We start from the raw sequence: 21,436 nt of genomic DNA on the forward strand, positions 1-21,436 counted from the left end.
CACATGTGTAATGAAGCATGTGTATTGGCGATATAAAGAGAGACAGCAATGGGCATGCGCCAACCGCCTGTTTCATTTATTGTATGTGACACAGCAAAACCATTTCTTACATGTGTTTGAACAGGCAGTGCATAAATTCTGCAATTTTCACCATTAAAGTGTTGAAATAATTCAGAAAACAGTTTTATAAAATGGTCTTATAGAACAGTCAAGTGGCCTCCCCTGACTGAGAGCATATTTCTCCCACATTGGCTTCTCTTCATTGGCTCCCTGTTAAATCCAGAATAGAATTTAAAATCCTTCTCCTCACATACAAGGTCTTGAATAATCAGGCCCCATCTTTTCTTAAAGACCTCAAAGTACCATTTCACTTAAATAGAGCACTTTGCTCTCAGACTGCTGGCTTTCTTGTGGTTCCTAGGATACTTAAGAGTAGAATGGGAGGCAGAGCCTTCAGCTTTCAGGCGCCTCTTCTGTGGAACCAGCTCCCAGTTTGGATTCGGGAGACAGACACCCTCTCTATTATTAAGATTAGGCTTAAAATTTTCCTTTTTGATCGAGCTTATAGTTAGGGCTGGATCAGGTGACCCTGAACCACCCCTTAGTTATGCTGGGTTCTGGGTTGGACCCCACTTTGTCCTTCAGAATTACAGAATCAGTTATTAGAATCATCAGACCAAGGAAGGTTTTTCAGTTTTCTATTGTCCAGTTTTGGTGAGCTCATGCAAAATGTAGCCTCAGTTTCCTGTTCTTAGCTGACAGCGGTGATACCCAGTGTGGTCTTCTGATGCTGTAAGCACATCTGCTTCAAGGTGTGACGTGTTGTGAATTCAGAGATGCTCTTGTGTATACCTTGTTTGTAAAGAATGTCAATCGGCCTGTACTGCCTTCCTATCAGCTTGAGGAGTCTGGAAATTTTTGGACCTCTGACATCAACAAAGGATTTTTATCCAAAAAACTGCAGCTCACTGGATAGTTTCTCTTCTTTGAGCAATTCTCTGTAAACCCTACAGATGGTTGTGTGGGAAAATCCCAGTAGATCAGCAGTTTCAGCCTGTCCAACAGCATCAACAGCCGTGCCATTTTCACTTAAATCACCTTTCTTCTCATTCTGATGCTCAGTTTGAATTTCACAAGGTTGTCTTGATCCTGTCTACATGCCTATATTTTTATATCTATTTGGGTGTGTGTGTGTGTGTGTGGGGGGGGGGGGGGGGGGGTGCCTTGGCCCCTATACCAAGACGCTGTAGTTCAAGAGGTACTAATAAGGTTGGTGGTTTGATCCCTGGCTCCTCCAGTCTGCTGTATCTTTGGGTAGGATACTGAACTCCAGTTGCTCTCACTGTGTTCACTGGTTACAGTTCAGTTTATTCTACTACAGAGAGAGAGAGAGAGAGCACAAGAGAGAGAGAGAATGATAGAAAGAAAAAGCCTACAGAAAAAAATCAAAAGCAATTGTGACACGTGGGGGAACGTGTGAGACTCGAAGAAATGAGGCTAAGCAGACAGGTGACATATTTACAAAGTCAGTCTAAAGTTTCATGGCGTGGTCAGTTGTAGTTAGCTCATTTATGTAAACTTCTCACTGTGGTTACTCATGGTTTGAGTGTTTTGCTGCGTTCTGTGGAATCTTGAATGAGGAAGCTTGCATTTCCTGATTGTCAAGGCATGCACAGAGATGGATCGCATTTTATTTTGGGGAGTTTTATTGCTGTATTCATTTGAAATACAAGGTAAACATGTATTTTTATACTCTTATTATTTTATTATTATATATTATTATATTTTACACTAATATAACAAAGTGATTTATCTCTTGTAGTTGTTTAAATGTGGTTATTGTACCATAACACTAAAATGTCTTGTAAAATACATACAGTAAATAAAACAGCCTAGATAAGTGCCAGAGAGGAAAAAAAGTCAAGTAAATACCCTGTGAAATAAATCACAAGGAAAGAAATATATTGGTACTGACAGTGTGTTGCAGTAGGTCCATTTTTAACACATTTACAATGAAGAAATCTGAATTAATTTCAAAGTAAATGTCTCCTCGTTGATGTGTGAATAACAGTAACATGGAGCTGGTTAGTGCATTTAACCGCCTTATTGTATGAAGATGATGAATGTGCTGTGGTTTCATGTTCAGCACTTCATCAGCTAAATATAAATGCAAATGTTGACCTGGCCACATGTTACATTGTTGCTCTGCTTCTTGAAGTGTCTGCTTGGTCAAATATGGTAATACACAAATTATTACCAAGCAATACAGAATATAACAGCAATGCAACTGGGTGCGGTAATGTGATCAGTAATACATCATGGGACTCTTTGGATCATCAGTTTACACAGATGTTTGATGGGTCACAGCAACAGGTTTTTTTTTCTTCCTCTTCATTAACTCAACAAAGCATACGGCATATCTATATGACCCACACACACCCACACCCCCACACGCACACACACACGGATGTCTATTCCTGGTTACTTCCCGTAAATCTCTCTTTTTCTGTCTTTCTGGCCCTCTTTTCCTCTGTGAGTATCACTTCTCTCCCACTGTCTATGTTTCCAACCACAACTTTGTGTCAGATGCTCATGAACAAACTGCACCTGTGAGCAGCTGCTAGAGTCATCCTCAGGATTACTTTGGTTGTCATCTTGTTAAAAACCTGCTCAACAAGTTAATTGTTAAGGGCAATGTTTTCATTCTGATTTTTTATTTCTATAAGAGTACCAGTTCAGGTTTGTCTCTCTCTCCTTTTTATCCTTTTCCTCTTTAATTGATTAATGAACTGCTTGTTCCATTCATTTGGACCTGCTGTAGCCGCCATACCCAGCTCAGTTTGGAAGAGATTACTAGCCTTGGCAGCACCAGGGAGAAAGAGGCTGGTTTAGTGACTGATGTATTAAATTCAAACAAATATATATTTTAATTTTCACATCATATACCCTGCCTCTCACCCTATGTCAGCTGGGATAGCCCCCCCACCCCGTGACCCTGAACAGGATAAGTGGAAGAGGATAGATGGATGGATGGATACATATAATATATTATTATATTTTTATATCATAAGAATTATATATATACTTACGCATTTTCATGTTTTTGGTAATGTGCATTCAACACCAAATATTTAAGAGAAAAAAATTCTGGCGGTCTGTGCCATGACTTCTACAATTTGACATCTACATGGATATCAAATTGTGGTAATTATGGCATGAATTGCATTCCTGGTACCAGTACAAGTACCAGAGAACTGGTACCAGTAGGGACCCAGGAAGGAGAGAAAGGCACCAGACCAAGAATTGTAACTCTTCTCATTAATGTTTCCGTAATTTCCAGTGGTCATGTATTCATATAGCGGACAGACAGATATTAATACATAGTACTTGTACACAGTAGTGTTCAAAAACCTCCCTCAGGCATGCTCTGACAAAGTTTTAGCACTGCTAGTGGAATTTATATGATACCTCTGAAAGAAGGTTACCCTGAATCAATAAATTTCCACAAATAAGCGTTTGTGAAATTGTGGTGATTGGAATCACATTCAATATTAATTCTGCTACAGCAGTACCAAATGTTTTGCACTGCACTCTTTAACTGCCACAAGCACAGCAGCAAATGTGGGTGGCTCCTATCCCTCTGCACAGACAGGATGTCTCTGCTTGAAAGAACTTCCTCTCCTCGTTAAGTTTCAACAGAAGACAAATCATATCCAGCCTGTGTAAGACATGCATATGATGCTGTATGAAGCAATATTATATAACAGTATCTCATAAAATGGGTGATAACACATGCTAAATGACTTCTTAAAACAAAGTGAAATCAACAAAAATAGAATGGTTACTGATCAAAGCTAAATGTGAAATGCTACATAATAATATACAATGCTAATATCTCATTTCAGAGATGGTTTAGTCTGTGGTTAAAGCTGTGAGACTGCAAGTGGACCAAGCAGCACATATGAAACCCTGACTGCTGCGACAAAAACCCTCCAGCTTGTTCACTTGTCAGCTTTAAATGCTGTGAACTGCCACTCACTGCTTTAATGTTAATGCTGAAATCTTTCTACTGAGAAGAAACACATTTATGCTTTGCAAGTCATCAGGTGAACATTCAGCACAGAGTTTGTGTTTTTAGAAGAATTTAGAACTTCTGCAGTTAATAGTAAAAACTTAACTAACATATCAGAATGTGCAAGCATACACTTTAAACAGGATTTACTGTTGACGCACACAAGATTAAGATTAAGATAAAAATTGCTTTATTGTCACTGAACGTTCAGCAAAATTTCCATTGCAGCCACTGTTTAAAAAGATGTATATACACTCTACGTAAATCCATACAATCAGTGGATAGTCTGCAATTTTAGGAGACCAAAATTTTAAAAAATACAATACTACAAATAGAAATAAAAGATAGCAGAACAAAATAATAAACACCTACACAATCGGTTTTCACACACACACACACACACACACACACACACACACACACACACACACACACACACACACACACACACACACACACACACACACACACACACACACAATTGTGTGAATGGTTGTCTGTCTCTGTGTTAGCCCTGCGACAGGCTGGCGACCTGTACAGAGTGTACCCTGCCTTTTGCCCTATGTCAGCTGGAATAGGCTCCAGCCCCTCCGTAACCCTGAAAAGGATAAACGAAAGCAAATGGATGGATGGATGGCTGGATGGACAAACATTTTTAAGTTTGACATTAGTTTCTGCTTAAAAGCAATGTGAGTTTATCTCTAGTTTCACTGTCTTATGTTATTCCATTAAATAAATTTGGGAACAAATTTGGAGCAAAGTGGCTAACATTTCCCCCCATAAAGAACAATTTGATGTCCCTGCCCAGTGTCACTTTGACATGTGGACAGAAGGAGAAAAGATCAAAGTTGGGGATCAAAAGTCTGGAAGACGAGTAAATTGGATAAACACAGATGAAACATCTTTTTATCATAAGAGGCAGAACGGATGCATTCTGAAATTTTAGGAATCTTATAGTCTCATTAAGCTTCATTTCACCCATTATAAGCTACTGTTGTAGAAAAAAAATGGACAAAATGCAGAGTGTGGACAAAAACAGGCAAATGATAAATGCAAAAAAAGATCAGCTGCTCAGACTGCTGCAGGGCTTTTGTCTGATTAAAGGAAATAACAGTTGAATCATTTCTTTAAATTTAGTTACAGCACTTTTAGAAAGACTTCCAGTGTAATGAAAAAAAAAAGTCCACAGTGCTCTGTAGTTCCATTTTCACAACTGTGATAAATTTACAAAGTTCAGACAAAAGAGTGTTTTCAATAAATACTGTTTAATGTGCACCTCCTAAGCCATATGTTGGGATAAGCACGAGTGCGTCTAACAAATTAAATGCAGTATTGAGGCTGTCGTTTCCACATGAATGATAAAGTTATTTTATCTAAACTGAGCACTAACTCAAATAAAAAGAATTCAGATAAAAAACCATCAGCAACATTTTTTTCCTGTTAGGATCTGAAAGTCTAAGAGTAAGACTTTTAGATTTATTACAACTTTGTCTTCAATTCATTTTTCATGGTTAATTCCTTCATTGCTGATTTTTGGTTTATGTGATTGAGGTGGTCCTAGAGTATACACGGTCAGCTTCCCTTCTCCTGTAATGGAGGGAAGCAAAGTTGCTTCTGGAAAGACACAGTTTGGTTAGTTTAATAAAGTTGGCAAAATAAAGTTGGAAGCCATTTCTCCTAATAGGACTGGGTTTCCCCACAGAGTTTATCTATGAAGCCCATGTTGTTTGTTGGAAACCACCTAAACAGACAATGTTTGAAGGGTGACGTGTGACATGTGATCATTGGTCAGACTCAGGAGGGGACTGGGGGAAACTACACTCTTATAATTTTGGCATTTTCACACAATTCTACATTAATTTTTGAGAGCTCTGATTGATATAAGCAGGTTTCTTTACAATTTAAACATATTTACACTTATAAATGTTGATCTGCCTTGTCAGCTGGGAGACATCATAGGGTCTGTTAGTTTTTAGGTTTGTTAGTTTTTAAATTTTTGGAAAAGCTTTTGTGATTTCGTCTCTGGCTCTAAAATAATGACCTTTGACCTCTAACAATATTAACCAAGCAATAAGAAAAACAAAGAAAAATACTGAGAAAACACATATTGTATTCAGTTTATGAGTTGCATATTAATGAGATGATTCTGACATCAGATTTGTTGTTGTTTTCTGTTCTTTTAGGGCTCCAACATGTGTTTGTGCTGTATGGAAAGGACTTACACCTGGATGTAAAGAAACCTGTTGTACTTGACAAAAAAACAGATTTATTCTGGAAATTTAATTCCTCTAACAATGTAGCTAAGTGTAGTTTTAATAATGATCCAGTTGTGTTTGACAAATATGAAGGAAGGGCTGAGCTGTTTCGACAAAATTACACTTTGCTATTAAAGAATGTAAAACACAACGACAGTGGAGATTATACTGCAGTCGTGGTTGGGGAACAAGACCAAACGGTAGCTGAATACAAGGTCAAAGTCCAAGGTAGGTTTCTCTTTTTGTGTTCATTTTAAAATACTGACACGACACAGACCTGTTTTAAATCCATTCACACCTGTTGTTATTCCTCAGATCCAGTGTCTCCAGTTATTCTGACAGTGACCAACAGCTCAGACTCCTGTAACATCACTGTGACCTGCAGCACAGTGGATCCTTACATCAGCAACATTTTTAGATGCAATGCCAAAAATTGCACTCAGGCAGAAGAAAAGAGTTTGAACACCAAAAATGATCATTCATCTATAACTGTCTACCTACATGAAGACTTCATCATCTGTAATCACAGCAACAAAGTCAGCTGGGAACAGAGTAAGGAGCACAGACCTCACTGTGAGACAAACACAGGTAAGACTGAAGGCCACAATGACACGAATGATTCATTTTAATCCTTCTGTAACAAGTTAAAGATTTTATGCAGCAGAAAAGTCAACGAAGAACTAAAACTAAGAACTAATTCTTGATTTTTAAAGACTTTATCTCTTTATATTAATATATTTCTGTTGAAATACACTACCCAAAAAATTAAAGCAACACTTTGAAAACACATCAGATCTTAGTGCGATAAAAATCATGCTGGATATCTATACTGATATGGAATTAAAGGATTCCACATGGTTTGATGGAAATGAAAATGATCAGCCTACAGAGGGCAGAATTTACAGACACCTGAAAAATCAAAGTGAAGCAATAATGTGGCAAGGTATTCTGTTTTGCCAAAATTGAATTCCAATAACTCAAAATGGTGTTCAGTAGAAGAAGAAGAAGAAGAAGAAACAGCCTTTATTGTCCCACAGAGGGGAAATTTGGGTGTAACAGCAGCCGCAGTTATTATAAATATAAATAAAGATATAATAATTCACACTATTAAGAAAAGAATATATATAAAATCAACAAACAATATTAACCTTAATACTACTAATAATAATAACACTATATACAATGTGCATGATGTGCCGGACTATTTACAGTATATTATATATTATCCTACATTGTGTAGGCTATTGTGGTTTTTGTTGGGAGCAGTGATGGTTATAAAGTCTTACAGCTGCTGGGAGGAAGGATCTACGGTAACGCTCCTTTGTGCACTTAGGATGCAGCAGTCTGTAGCTTGTATGGCCTCCCACGTGCTTGTATGTATGACTGACAACATCGAGGGTATGCTCCTAATGAGACGAAAGATGTTATGCTAAGGAAAATATCAGACTCTCAAAGGACTGGAAGGCACTATAATGGGATATAACTATTTTTCTTTTTTTCACAAGGAAAATGCCCATCAGCTTTTGAGAGAACTGGTAAAAGTTTTCAGATGCTGTTCTGATCATGCACGCACTTCTTATTGCTGTACTCTGCAGAAGCAAGAACAACATGTGCGTGCAAATATTGTGATACACACTTGATTGAGTAAATTCTCACAAAAAAATAGATACGTCATTAACTAACGTGCTGCTCTAAAAAGGATTTGCTGCTTTTGAAAAGTGAAGGGTCTGAAAAGCTCTACATCTACAGTAATAACATTTGGATGACTGCTGGTTGAAAACATTTTGAGATTTAACACAAAGTGTTTCTGCTTCTAGAATGATGATGATTCTGCCTTTATAGAAATAATTGCAAAGTTAAAATTGCAGGTCTGAACCTGGTCAGAATGTTTCTGATATAATATTTTGGTTTCCTTACAGTTTCCAGTGGAGTTTTCATAATTGCAGCTTTGGCTGTAGTTGGTGTCATTGTCATCGTCCTGTGCATTGTCAAAAAACGTAAGTTCCACTGTGTTTTTTCATCAATAACAGTATAAGAATAAGAATTGCTCATATTTTAATCTAGTATTGCAGTTAAGCCTACAGTTGATACACATAAACATCCCTCATATGATTAGGCAATGCCATGAGAATAAGTCAAGTCCAGCTTTGCTACATTAGTACAGATCTGCAGTAGTATAGATCTGCAGTAGTATAGATCTGCAGTAGTATAGATCTGCTTGTGAAGGGTTTTTAAAAATTTTATTTTCATTCAAAATATCTGCCTTAAGTTATCCTCACTTCTTCAAAAAGTGTTCAAGTAGGTAAAGATTAGCAATAAAATCAGCTGCTAGCTTTAAAATGTATGGATCCAAATTGTCTAAACTACATGTCTAAACTGAAAATCACTTTGACAGAAAAGATGGATGATTTTATTTAGTTATATTTCACAGCTGTGGCAGACTGATCAGTTTACTGTATAATGTCAGGATAGAGGACTTTTAAAGTTCTCTGTAGCTAACATGAACTGATCTGGAGTCATTGTTATTCCCAACATGGAATTATTTCAAGTCTTCTGTGATTGACTTACAGGAAAAAGAGGGAATAAGGAAAATACGACATGTGAGGCTCCTCAGGTAAGACAACACTTTTTTCTTTCTTAAAAAATTATCAATTTACCCGAAACGCTGAGGAATAAAACATCTAACCGTTCTTAACCAACTGAGAACTGATTCTCCCAAACAAAATCAGTTTTATTTGAAACTGTGTGTCCAACTACACGTTTCAAATCAACCTCCATCTTCTTTCTACACTAACTGCTCCACCCAATCTGCTGATACAGCTCCTGCTTCATGCATCTTCCTACTACACTTGGGCATCACTGTTTCTGATGATCTCTTGTGTTCAGGCTTCCTCAGTTATTGTTTTATAACTTACTCAAGAGAAATAATGTCGACAATTATACTGCCCTAACAAAATGCTTTTGATCTATTTCTAGGACGTGCCTCCAGGTCAGACTCAAAATCAGAATGTGTCTGCAGATGTGTGTCCTTCTCCAACATCCACTTATGCCTTGGTGGAGTTTCACCGCGGACCAGAACTCACTAAGACCAAAAAGAATTCTCAACCAGAGACGATATATGCTCAGGTTAACAGAGCTGCTCAGCCCAGATCTCCTGCCCCACAGCCGACACCCAGAGCTGGAGACCAGTCGACAGAATCTGTTTACAGGAATAAGCACACGTGAACTTTGAACACTTAAACTCTGTCTCAGCTCAGGTTTTCTAAAATGCTGGCACAGGTGGCATGTTGGACCAACTTAACTTGTATAAAGCACAAATGAATTTTCTTAAGCTTTCCAGAATTATCTTTTTTTGTTATGATAATTTGGGGTTATGGATGGTGGTGGCTTACTGTGAAGTATGATATTTTATGGCTATAAAGTTATGCTTATTTTTTTTTTCCTTTTGCAGTCCTTACTAATGTAGCATATCTGATTTTTATCAATAATTATGGAATAGACTTGAGAAATGAGACGTAACAAAATTTCATATAAAAATAAAAATTTTAAAGATACATAAAAGGTTAAAACATTGCCATGCTTTGAGAGTATTTAATAATGAATGTTAAAAATGAATACATTTCAAGTTTTCCTTTTATAGATCAACATTTTGTTGGAGAAATATATTAAACTTTAGTGGCAGTGGTGCAGTGGATAAGTGTTCGCCTTGCAGCCAGAGGGTTGCTGGTTCGAGCCCCTGTCCCTGCACTGTGTTGTGTCCTTGGGCAAGACACTTAAACCACATTGCCTAATGGCAGAGCCGGTCTCTGGCTGCATGACCGCAGATGCTCATCTCTGGATGAGTGATCTGGAACGATCATTTCGTTGTGTGCCTTGTGCGCACAATGACAACGAGTTGACGCTAACACCTAATCAAAATCCAGTCTCAGTAGGAAGCCTTTGGTTGGTTCTTGATTTTTGCTGTGGAAAATCCGACTGCAGCAAACAAAACTTTCTTACTAAACTGTGTTTATTTCAGACAAGCAAGGCGTTAGCACAACAAAAAGTCAGTGAGTCTCAGGAAGTGTCACATGTTCAGTGGAGCTTCTCCCAAATTTACCCTCATGAGTTCATGTTACTGGCAGTCGGTACACTGAGTATGTCATCTTTATCAAGAAACCATAGAAATATGAGCAATAAATTACATATTTATTAAAGAAAAGAGACCATAAAAATAAAACTTTTTTTTTAGGGTTTTATTAGACCTTTGTTATCAGCATCTAAAATATCAATCAAAAATACAGTGAGTTTTATTTGGATCAGCTGTTACAGCTGTACTTGAAATATGAGACAAAAAATAATTTTGCAAGTTTTTCATTGTATTCTTTTGTTTGTACTACTTAGTTGTTGTATCAGTGCATTTCAAAAAGACCAACACACACATGCACACGCACACAGAAAAGGGCATCATTTTGCTTTCTAAGAGGTTTTAAAAGGACAAATTATGAGAGATCTCAGGTCCCTCAGCTTCTCTCTTATTACTGACTCATTTGACCAGGTGATTCAGAGTTTTGGAGTTTTCTAGCATTTATTTAAAGACTCCCTGTTTGTCTTGTCTCATGTGTTTTGTTCCTTGTTCCCAGTTGCTGTAGAATTTAGTTCCTGCCTCAGTGTTCCTCACTCCTGTGTCAAGTCTCCTATGTTGAGTGTGTGTGTGTAAGTCCCATTTACTTTTGCAGTCCCTGCTTTATTTTGAGAGTGGTGTTTTTTTTGTGCTTCGCTTTTAGTTTTGCTTCCTGTTTCATTGTCGCTGATTCAGTTCAGCTGTATGTCATTGTCTCCACCGCCCATGATCACCCTCATGTGTATAACGTCTCAGGCTCTGTGTGTTTATTCTCGTGTTCACCTCACCAGTGTTTCCTAGTGGGTTTTCTAAGTTTTAGTCATAGTCTCCGTTCCCCTTTTGAGCTTCACGTTTCTTTTTGTACTTTTTACATCGGTCAATAAAATGACTTGCTTTGAGTTCCCCTCAGCCGGCTTTTGTGTGTCTGCTTCTGGGTCCTCTGCACAAACACTCGGTCTGCAGATCCCTCAGACTGTAACAGCTTCATACACAATTCAAATTATTTTATGATTACGTTCAGCTGTTTTCAAAGAATCAGACTTAGAAGTTGAACTTTATTGGCTGGGTGTCGCTACACACACAAGCAAAAATAAATAAATAAATAAATAAATAGGACTTTCTATAGACAGTGGAACAATATTAAGGCAATATACAGATTATATAAGATGAGCAGTGCATGCATAAGTGTAACTGTGTGTGGTACAGCAGTTCAAGCAGTGTGATATATATATATATATATACATATATATATATATATATATATATATATATATATATATATATATATATATATATATATATATATATATATATATATATATATATATATACATATATATATATATATACATATATATATATATACACACATACATATATACATATATATACATATATATATATACATATATATACATATATATATATATATATATATATATATATATATATATATATATATATATATATATATATATATATATCTATATATATATATATATATATATATATATATATATATATATATATATAGGCAGCCTAGGCCAGCAGCATAACTAAGGGAAGGTTCAGGGTCACCTGATCCAGCCCTAAACATAAGCTTTATCAAAAGCTTATATTATGTTTTACAGTCTCAGCAAGAGTAGCTACTGTATACTCAGTCTATCTCATCTACAGTTGTCTCTCTTGTGGCTCTGCCCAACTCACCTGCTACCACTGGACGGTGCTCCTTTTCAACACCACGTATTCACCCCAAGGAAACAACTCCATGGCCTCCTTGCAATGACTCCCCAGTCCTGGGTTTCTTTGCTGCTTTTTCATTGCTCTGCTGAGTCGTCTCTGCTCTACTCCTGCTGGGCTCTTACTCTAATGTGTGTTGCTTGCAGTCTCTCTGCTGTGGCTCTCTTGCTGTCTCGTTTTAAAAGGATGGACTGGGTGAGGGGTGATTCACTAGTTGATTGTTGATTGAGCAGGAAAAAAGATGTAATAAAGAAGTGAACAAAAAGAGCCCTGCTGGCCTGCAGAGCACCACTGCCAAATGTTTTATTTGTACAATATGTGATATATTGGATTGGAAACTAATTTGGCTGTATTTCAGTCATCATTGAGTTGATTGTTTACAAATTTTTGAAAATTTGTAAGAAAAAGATAAAAGATCAAGAATCAGATTTTTATCTGCAGCATTTTATATACAGTTGCCCAATGAGTACTTGTAACAAATTTCAAACAATTTAGCCAATAAATTTGTCACTGAAATTAAACATGAATGCACTGTTTATTTTTAATATTTCAAAAATTCATAAAAAAATTAAAAAATGTAAAATTAAAAAATTGTATATATATACACATATATATATAGATCATATATATATAGATCTTTGCACACTGAATACTGTCCAGGTTCTGCTGGAGGTTTCTTCCTGTTAAAAGGGAGTTTTTCCTTTCCACTGTCGCCAAGTGCTTGCTCATAGGGGGTCGTTTTGACTGTTGGGTTTTCTCTGTATTATTGTAGGGTCTTTACTCACAATACAAAGCGCCTTGAGGCGACAGTTTGTTGTGATTTGGCGCTATATAAATAAAATTGAATTGAATTGAATTGAATTGAACATCGTCAAGGACAGCTCACACCCTGGCTTTGACCTGTTTGACCTGCTGCCCTCTGGCAGGCGCTACAGGTGCATCAAAGCCAGAACAAACAGACTCAGGAACAGTTTCTTCGCCAGAGCAATCACCACCCTGAACTCACACACTCACCTACTGTAACTGTGCAACACCCACATCTCTGTGCAATATTATATTATTCATACTGAACAATATCTAACATTCCTATATTGTGTAATATCCAGTATTCATTCACTAGTGCAATATTCATTCACCAAGTGCAATATTCATCATCTTCATTATTATATGTATACACATATTTACTTTCTTACAATGTACAGATGCACCAATGTAGGTATGTATGTATATATTTTTATACATTCTATTTTTTGTATATTTTACACATTGTTTATTTTCTGTATATCTCTTGATCATATTGATTATACTAGATTATAATATTTTTATAATATTTTTATTTTCATTTTACAGAGTTTGATTTTCTGTTACATGGCACTGAACAGGAGTGGCCCTCCAATCTCATTGTACATCCTGTATAATGACAATAAAGGCATTCTATTCTATTCTATTCAATATTTTGTAGAGCATTCTACAAATCTATTTTTGCCAAATTTCAAAAGATTTCAGATATAAATGAAACAACAGCCAGCACACAAAAGAGCAGAGTAAACAAGAAGTGCATCAGCCCTGGGCTCCCATTTGTAACCCATTTCATTACAAAGGTTATACAGTCATATGGTGGATCCGCAGTACTATTTGTACACAGTACTGTGATCAGCAAAAGTCTGTGGGCACAGATATATGTTTGTGAAATTGTGGTAATAATGCCAAGTCAAATCATACACACTATTAACTGTTGGAGGAGCACCAAGTGTTTGTACTGCACTCTTGCAACAACTTTTTAAAATTTGCCATAAGCACAAAGTTAAAGGCCGGGCAGACAGATGTGTGGGTGTCTCTTAACCCACCTTTGTGCAGCCAGGAAGTCTCTGCTTGACTTAACTTCCTCTTAAAGATATGAAGTTAAAAGAAATGCAAATCATATCTGGCCTGCATGTTAGATGTATATGATGCTGTATGAAACAGTACAGGCAGTGTATCATAATATGGTGATTACATCCCTGTGATAACTCGTGACAACCAAAGGACACTGACAAACGTTTATTACTGTAAGGTTATTACTGTAGTTCAGAAACTAAATGTGAGATGCTGCATGATAAATTATGTGAAATGCTGACATCACATTTCACACATGGTTTAGTTTGTGCGTTTTTGTCCAGAGAAGCAGAAATGACACCAGTAAACAGAAACCTCGAGCTGTGAGCTCAGCTCCTAATTGCTGAGTTTTCAGTGAGTTTGCTCTGAGCTCAAACATAAGCTGAGCCTTCACAATCTCTGCACTCTGCACTGGATAGCAGCAACATCATAGTATAGTGCTTACATTCACAGTAAACGTATGCACTATACTGAGAACCTTCTTTTTGCTGATGGCTACACACAACGGGGTCACTGCAGCAGGTAGCTGAGCATGTTTGATTAGCAGATTAAAGCTGGACACCCTCACTGATGCAACCCCAAAAGGATTTCTCTCTTCTCACAGGATTGAACCAGGGAGTTTTTGCTTGTTAGGCAAATGTATAACCCACTACTGTACATTATGGAGCCACAACAGTCCAGTGTACAGTGTTCGTGCTTTTATGTTAATGAAGCTTATGCATAAGTTCAATAAGGAAGATCTGTAATAACTCATCTGCTTGTTTTTCTGGATATTTGGCTGCTAGTCTGCTCTTTACATCACTTCCACTTTCCCACGCTGTCAAACTCAGTGAGGACATCATTGCTGTTTTCCACTCATTTTCCTTCTCTGAGCTCTTCTCTCACGTTGTCTTGATGACTCATGCAACCCGCCTCCTTCCCATCCCTGCCTCGCTCTGGTCTCTCAGAGCCTCCATTTTCATCTTCACCACCACCAGCATCTACACTCTGAGGCTCCTGTCCTCAATCCTATCACTGCTGGGATTCTGTTCTGCTATGATGGTCATCAGAGTCTAATCACCGTTGTCAAGGCATTTTTTTATCCGGGCCAAATATGACACATGTAGTTATTACATGGCTTGATGAAGGTATACATTAGGCATCTTGTGCCAGTACTGAAACTGTACTGGGCCGGCACAGGGCCAACAATGTGCCTGCAACTGGCCTCACACTGGCCCATGTGTGGGTCACCTCTGACAAACCAGATGTGGGCCACCAAAGGGCCGTAATTCTTTGTGGAACGTGGGACAGATACAGGCCAGACCAGTTTTATTATGTGGGTAGTTTATTGCTAATATTACTGCAACTCAACATGTCAGGGCTCTGGATTTGTAATTGAGTTTTGCATGATATAACAAATTTACTTCCTCCTCCACCTCTTCAGTGGGCACGCTGCTGTCTCTGCTAAGTTTTCATTTGAGGAGACTCCTCATCACAAATGATGTTCACCTGTAAATTACTGAAGAACACATCATGCTTTTATAAGATGTGAGAAACTAACTGATTGAAGTTTAAGGCTTCACCTGACAAATTTTTATGTTTAACAGATACAAACAAATTTTCACAATATGCTTTCATTTGTGCTTAAGCGTTTGCAATACAAAAAAAATGACGTATTTTTTCCTATTTTCACAAGACTTTACACGTTTAACATGCTGATTTCAATCCATTGGTAATAAGGGCAGACAGGTGGGCAGCACAGCTCCACATTAACACACCGCCCTCTTCTGGTCAAGTTTAAGAAACACACATAATTTGGTGGAGCTTGGTGAACCTTTCTGAAATAAAACCCATAAATACTGTTTTTGTTGTGGTTCTGAGGAACAAATCCTTCATAAAAATGTTAATGACAAACAAATCTTATATTTACAAAATGACCACAGTTAATATTGGGTTTAACTAATAGATAATCATGAGAAAAATAGCATTTATGTTTCGTTGTGTGGAGTTTTATTGTGAAGATACAAAGTTTCCGTTTACATTCAGTTACGCACCAAAATAAACATCTCTGAAGCTCTGCATGGATTTCAGTCCATGTAAAACATTTTCAAAGACGTTTTCAGAAGTAAAAATTAAAACAAAATAAAAATCTTGCTTTCTTTGAACCTACTGCATGTTGCTGGATTTGGCTGCATCGTTACATTTCAAATGCAGAATTTCTGTTTTATAATAGAACAAACAACAAGGACCTATTTTTAACCAAAGGTGCTGCAAGTGAGAAAAAAACAAACAATTTCTTTAACTTCATATTTTTCTAGATAAGAACGAGCTTTATGTACAGTTGGTTAGCAGGGAACTTTATTCTTTCTTCTTAATCTTCTCCATGACGTGCACACTGATGACAGCAAACACCATGATGATCAGACCGACACAGAAGACGACTGTCTTCACCACGCAGAGGGAAACACCATCTGAAGCTGCAACACAGAAAAACAGGCGACTTCATCACAGCATGGAGACAGCAGATCCAAACTGTGACACTGAAGAACACCAGAGCCAAAGTTATGAACCACTAATTTCACTAAGAGAAAGTCTACTGCACTTTGTCTACTTTGTGGATAAACTCTGTTTTTCAAAATGCAGGCAATATAGGAATGTTTCAAAGACTGCACTTAATAGGAAATTTTAAAACATCCATCCATCCATTCGCTTCCGCACATCCTGTTAAGGGTCGCGGGGGGGCTGGAGCCTATCCCAGCTGTCATAGGGCAAGAGGCAGGGTACACCCTGAACAGGTCGCCAGCCTGTTGCAGGGCCAACACAGAGGGACAGACGACCTTTCACACTCACATTCATGCTCTCATTCACACCTATGGGCAATTTAGAGTAGCCAATGAACCTAACCCCAGTAAGTGCATGTCTTTGGAATGTGGGAGGAAACCGGAGTACCCGGAGGAAACCCACGCAAGCACGGGGAGAACATGCAAACTCCACACAGAGAGAGGGAGACGCCTGGGCCAAAGTGGAATCGAACCCAGGCCTTCCAGATGGTATTCTAACTGTGAGGCAGCAGTGCTAACCACTACGCCACCGTGCTGCCATTTTTATTATTATTTCAGTTTTTCATTCTATATTATTATGGCTTTTAATCTTACCTGGCTTTGGCTCACACTGCAGTTTGGTCACCTTGCTGTGTTTCCAGCTCACTTGGTTGCTATGGTTACAAACGATGGTGTCTTGCTGCAGGTAAACAATCAGAGAGGAAAAGGTTTTTGTGGTGTTCAGACTCTTTTCTTCCACCTGAGAGCAGTTTTGGGCATCACATCTAAAAGTTCTGCTGATCTTTAAGTCCACTGTGCTGCAGGTCACAGTGATGTTACAGGAGTCTGAGCTGTTGGTCACTGTCAGATTAACTGGAGACACTGGATCTGGGGAATAACAACAGGTGTGAATGGATTTAAAACAGGTCTGTGTCGTGTCAGCATTTTAAAATGAACACGAAAAGAGAAACCTACCTTGGACTGTGACCTTGTACTCAGCTACCCTTTGCTCTTGTCCCCCAACTGTGACTGCAGTATAATCTCCACTGTCACTGTGTTGTACATTCTTTAATAACAGAGAGTAATTTTGTCCAAACTCAACCCTTCCTTTATAGATGTTAATGAGAACTGTCTTTCTTTCAGGAGTGATTTTAACAATATTGTTTTTGGTATTAAATCTCCAGAATAAATCTGTTGTTTCGTCAAGTACAACAGGTTTCTCTACATCCAGGTGTAAGTCTTTTCCATGCAGCACAAACACATGTTGGAGCCCTAAAAGAACAAAATAACAAACACCTGATGTCAGAATCATTTCACGTACATGTAATCTTCATGGCAGGATGAGCTAAAAGCCAAAAGAAAAAACAAAACAAAACAAAACAAAGAAGCAAGAATCAACTTGTATTCATTTCAGTTGTAAATTGATGTAAAATTAACTATTTTGCTGTTAATTTTTAGGTAATTCTATTAAATTTTATTCTAGGCTAGGGTCTTTTCAACAGTAGCAGCTGGTTGCAGCAGCGAATGTTTATTGTTTTGTTACTTTTTTTTTATCAGCTCGCTTGCTTTATTTTCTCTGTTTTAAGGGTATTTCTTTGGGTAACTGCCTGATCTAGTCTGTCCAGAGTCCAGATAAAGTATCCCTCTGTGTTTTTATAATAACTGGGGATCTCAACTACAGCAACCTGGACTCTGGTTTACCCATCTTATACAGGACATAGACTGCCCCACCTTTTGTATGCAAATACAACAGATGCATATACTGCCCTTCACATTGTGGGCATGTCAGACCATAATCTGGCCCTGCTGACTCCTATGTATGTGGTGAAGAGGCAGCCTGCAGCCTATAGGCTGAACTGGCTCTGCAGGACTGCTTTGAGTCTACAGCCTGGGATGTGCCCTATATGCCACATGGGGAGGACATCACCATCATGATAGACTGCATCACAGAACACATCAGATTCTATGAGCACACCACCCTTCCAGCCAACACTAGACACTGCCAACTCAACAATAAACCATTGATAACCAGGGATATGAAGACTCTACTCAACAAGAAGAAAGAGGCCTTCAAGGTTAGGGACCCGAAGGAGGTGAGGAAAGTACAACATGAGCTGAAAGAGAAGCTGAGGCAGATAAGAGGAAGCTGGAGTCCAAACTCTAGCAGAACAATATGAGGGAGGTGAGAGGGCAAATGAGCTGAATCAGACCCAAAATTGATAACTAATCTCTTCTTCTGCACTATTCTGATAGAATGAGGCATTATTATTGATGACTTATTCACTATGGCGATCCAAGATGGCGCTGGTGAGGTCAGCAGCCGTCGTACCTGCTCCTACGCTTTGTTTGTATATATTAGGTTTAGCTCTAATTTTGGACTTTATAACTCCGCCTGCTCTGTGTCATATCACGTATGACAGACAGACTCTTTTTAATATCAGAATACAGCACTCTGGCTGTATTCTGACACCTTTTTCTCCCGACCCGACTTGGCCTCGGGAGATCCAGCGTTTCCAGTGGGCCAGCTCAAACAAAGGACCCAGGTCACGGACAAGGCCTCGAGGGAAAAGAGCCGGCGTAAGAGAGAGGCTGAGGCGCAGAGCGCACCAAACGCCACTGCCGAGCATCCTGTTGGCTAATGTCCAGTCACTGGATAACAAGCTGGACGAACTCAGGGCCAGGATACAGTTTCAGAGGGACGTAAGGGACTGCAACATCATCTGTCTCACGGAGACATGGCTGACTCCCCTCATACCGGACCACGCCGTACAGCCGTCGGAGTTCTTCAGTGTTCATCGCACGGACAGAACGAGTGAGTCTGGAAAATCAAGAGGAGGAGGTGTGTGCCTAATGATTAATAACAACTGGTGTGACAGTAGGCAGTGGCGGTCCTAGCCTGTTTGGCGCCCTGGGCGAGCATCCCCGCCGGCGCCCCCCCCCACAATAGCGATCGCGGCACTACTACACTTGGGGGGTAATGAGCGACTGCTGTGTGTCCGAACATTTGTCTAGATTCATATTTGTGTTATTTTTTTTATCAGGATTCGGGTTCACACAAATACTGTGAATTAATGACCATATTTACAGTATTATAAATGAAATGGACTTTGTGCTCTATCATTTGTGTGCATCTAATTTTATTAGATGCACAGATTCATTCTGTGGAACATGGGGGAAAAAAAAACATGGGAGGACAAAAAAAAATATCTGCATATGCATATCTCGCAAAAGTTTTGCGAGATCCCGAGTTACTTTTGCGAGATCTCGCAAAACTTTTCGATATTAGGACATACACTTCGTGTTAATCTTGATATGGCAGTGTCAGTGAGGATCAAAGGTTTGGCGAGAGATTGCCAGCAAAAGTCGCCTTTATTTATAATTCAGCGGTTAATGTTGGCTGTAACCAGGCCCAAACTGTAAAGGCATGAATGAATGAACCCGGCTGACTGTCTCACTCTCACGCCATCACTGCTTCACTGACTCGCACCCCAGGCTGAGAGGAGAAGGTGGCGGGGCAGCGCTGTGTGTGTGTGACGATCGAGTGAAGCAGTGACAGCGAGACAGAGAGAGAATCCCCCGCCTGCCCCTTTCCTTCTGTTACAACCTGTCAGACCATGGCAGAAAGCTACATGCAATACACAGCAAGCAGAGGGCGCCCATTACCCCACAAGTGGAGCAGTGCGGTAGGCGCTGCTGCGGCGATCGCAATGCGTTGGGGGGAGGGGGCGGTCATGCCGCCCTAGATGAAATGCCGCCCTGGGCGGCTGCCCATGTCGCCCATATCAGAAACCGCCACTGACAGTAGGAATGTTGTCCTTCTGAAACAATCATGTTCACCTAACCTGGAGCTCCTAACCCTGAAATGCCGTCCCCACTACCTGCCCCGCGAGTTCACTTCGGTCATCTTCAGCGCCGTCTATATTCCACCTCAGGCGGACAAAAACACTGCACTATCCGAGCTACATGAGGCTATTTCCACCTATCAGGCTAACCAGCGTGATGCGGCTCTCATCGTAGCCGGGGACTTTAACAGTGCAAACTTGAAAAAGCTGATACCGGAATTGATTCAACACATCGACTGCCCCACCAGAGGAGAGAGGACCCTAGACCACTGCTATTCTCCATTCAAAGATGGCTACAAAGCAAAGCCTCTTCCGCCTTTTGGGAAGTCTGACCACACCTCTGTGCTTCTCATGCCGAAATACAAACAACGGCTCAGGCAGGAACCCCCTGCTGTGAGAGAAGTGACACGGTGGTCTGATCAAACAGAGGCCGCACTGCAGGGTGCGTTGGATTCAACCGACTGGGACATGTTTCGCAGTGCGCGGGCGGAGACATCGAGGAGTTTACGGAAACTGTTGTGGGATTTATTGGGAAAGTTGTTGAAGACACTTCACTTAGGAGGACCATCAGGACTTTTCCCAACCAGAAGCCGTGGGTGGATAAATCTGTCCGCGACGCCCTGAGGTCCCGCACCGTTGCCTACAACTCCGGCCTCGCCTCTGGGAACATGGAGGACTACAAGGTTGCATCATACAACGTCCGCAGAGCGGTGAAAGAGGCTAAACATCGCTACGGCCGCAGACTGGAACAGCAACTACAACAGTCTGACCCCAGGGGACTGTGGCAGGGACTACGCACCATCACGGACTACAAAGCACCACACACACACCCGGTGAGTGCCGACGCTTCTCTGGCTGATGAACTCAACATCTTCTTTGCGCGCTTTGAGTCGGGAAGCCGACAGCCCGCTGCGCTCCCGGCCGGAGGGGCGGAGACACTCACTGTGACGGAGCGCGACGTGAGGAGGGCGTTTAGACGTGTAAACACCAGGAAAGCGGCTGGACCAGACGGTATTAGCGGACGTGTCCTT

The 21,436-nt window shown here is 39.7% G+C and overlaps 2 protein-coding genes across 2 annotated transcripts; one reads left to right on the top strand and one right to left on the bottom strand.

Moving 5' to 3' along the window:
• Window positions 1-1,473: 1,473 nt before the first annotated feature.
• On the top strand, window positions 1,474-10,013 carry LOC115796115 (uncharacterized). The gene is made up of 6 exons (XM_030752370.1): window positions 1,474-1,733; window positions 6,256-6,555; window positions 6,643-6,915; window positions 8,247-8,324; window positions 8,898-8,941; window positions 9,304-10,013. Exons 1-6 carry the CDS (start codon window positions 1,679-1,681, stop codon window positions 9,550-9,552), a joined length of 999 nt encoding a protein of 332 aa, XP_030608230.1. The 5' UTR covers window positions 1,474-1,678; the 3' UTR covers window positions 9,553-10,013.
• Window positions 10,014-16,219: 6,206 nt separating this feature from the next.
• Window positions 16,220-18,268, bottom strand: LOC115795609 (uncharacterized). The gene is made up of 4 exons (XM_030751590.1): window positions 18,265-18,268; window positions 17,539-17,835; window positions 17,179-17,451; window positions 16,220-16,500 (listed from the first exon to the last, which is right to left on the bottom strand). Exons 1-4 carry the CDS (start codon window positions 18,266-18,268, stop codon window positions 16,382-16,384), a joined length of 693 nt encoding a protein of 230 aa, XP_030607450.1. The 3' UTR covers window positions 16,220-16,381.
• Window positions 18,269-21,436: the final 3,168 nt, after the last annotated feature.

The sequence above is a fragment of the Archocentrus centrarchus genome, chromosome 17, assembly GCF_007364275.1.
Source record: "Archocentrus centrarchus isolate MPI-CPG fArcCen1 chromosome 17, fArcCen1, whole genome shotgun sequence".
Taxonomy (NCBI): Eukaryota; Metazoa; Chordata; class Actinopteri; order Cichliformes; family Cichlidae; genus Archocentrus; species Archocentrus centrarchus.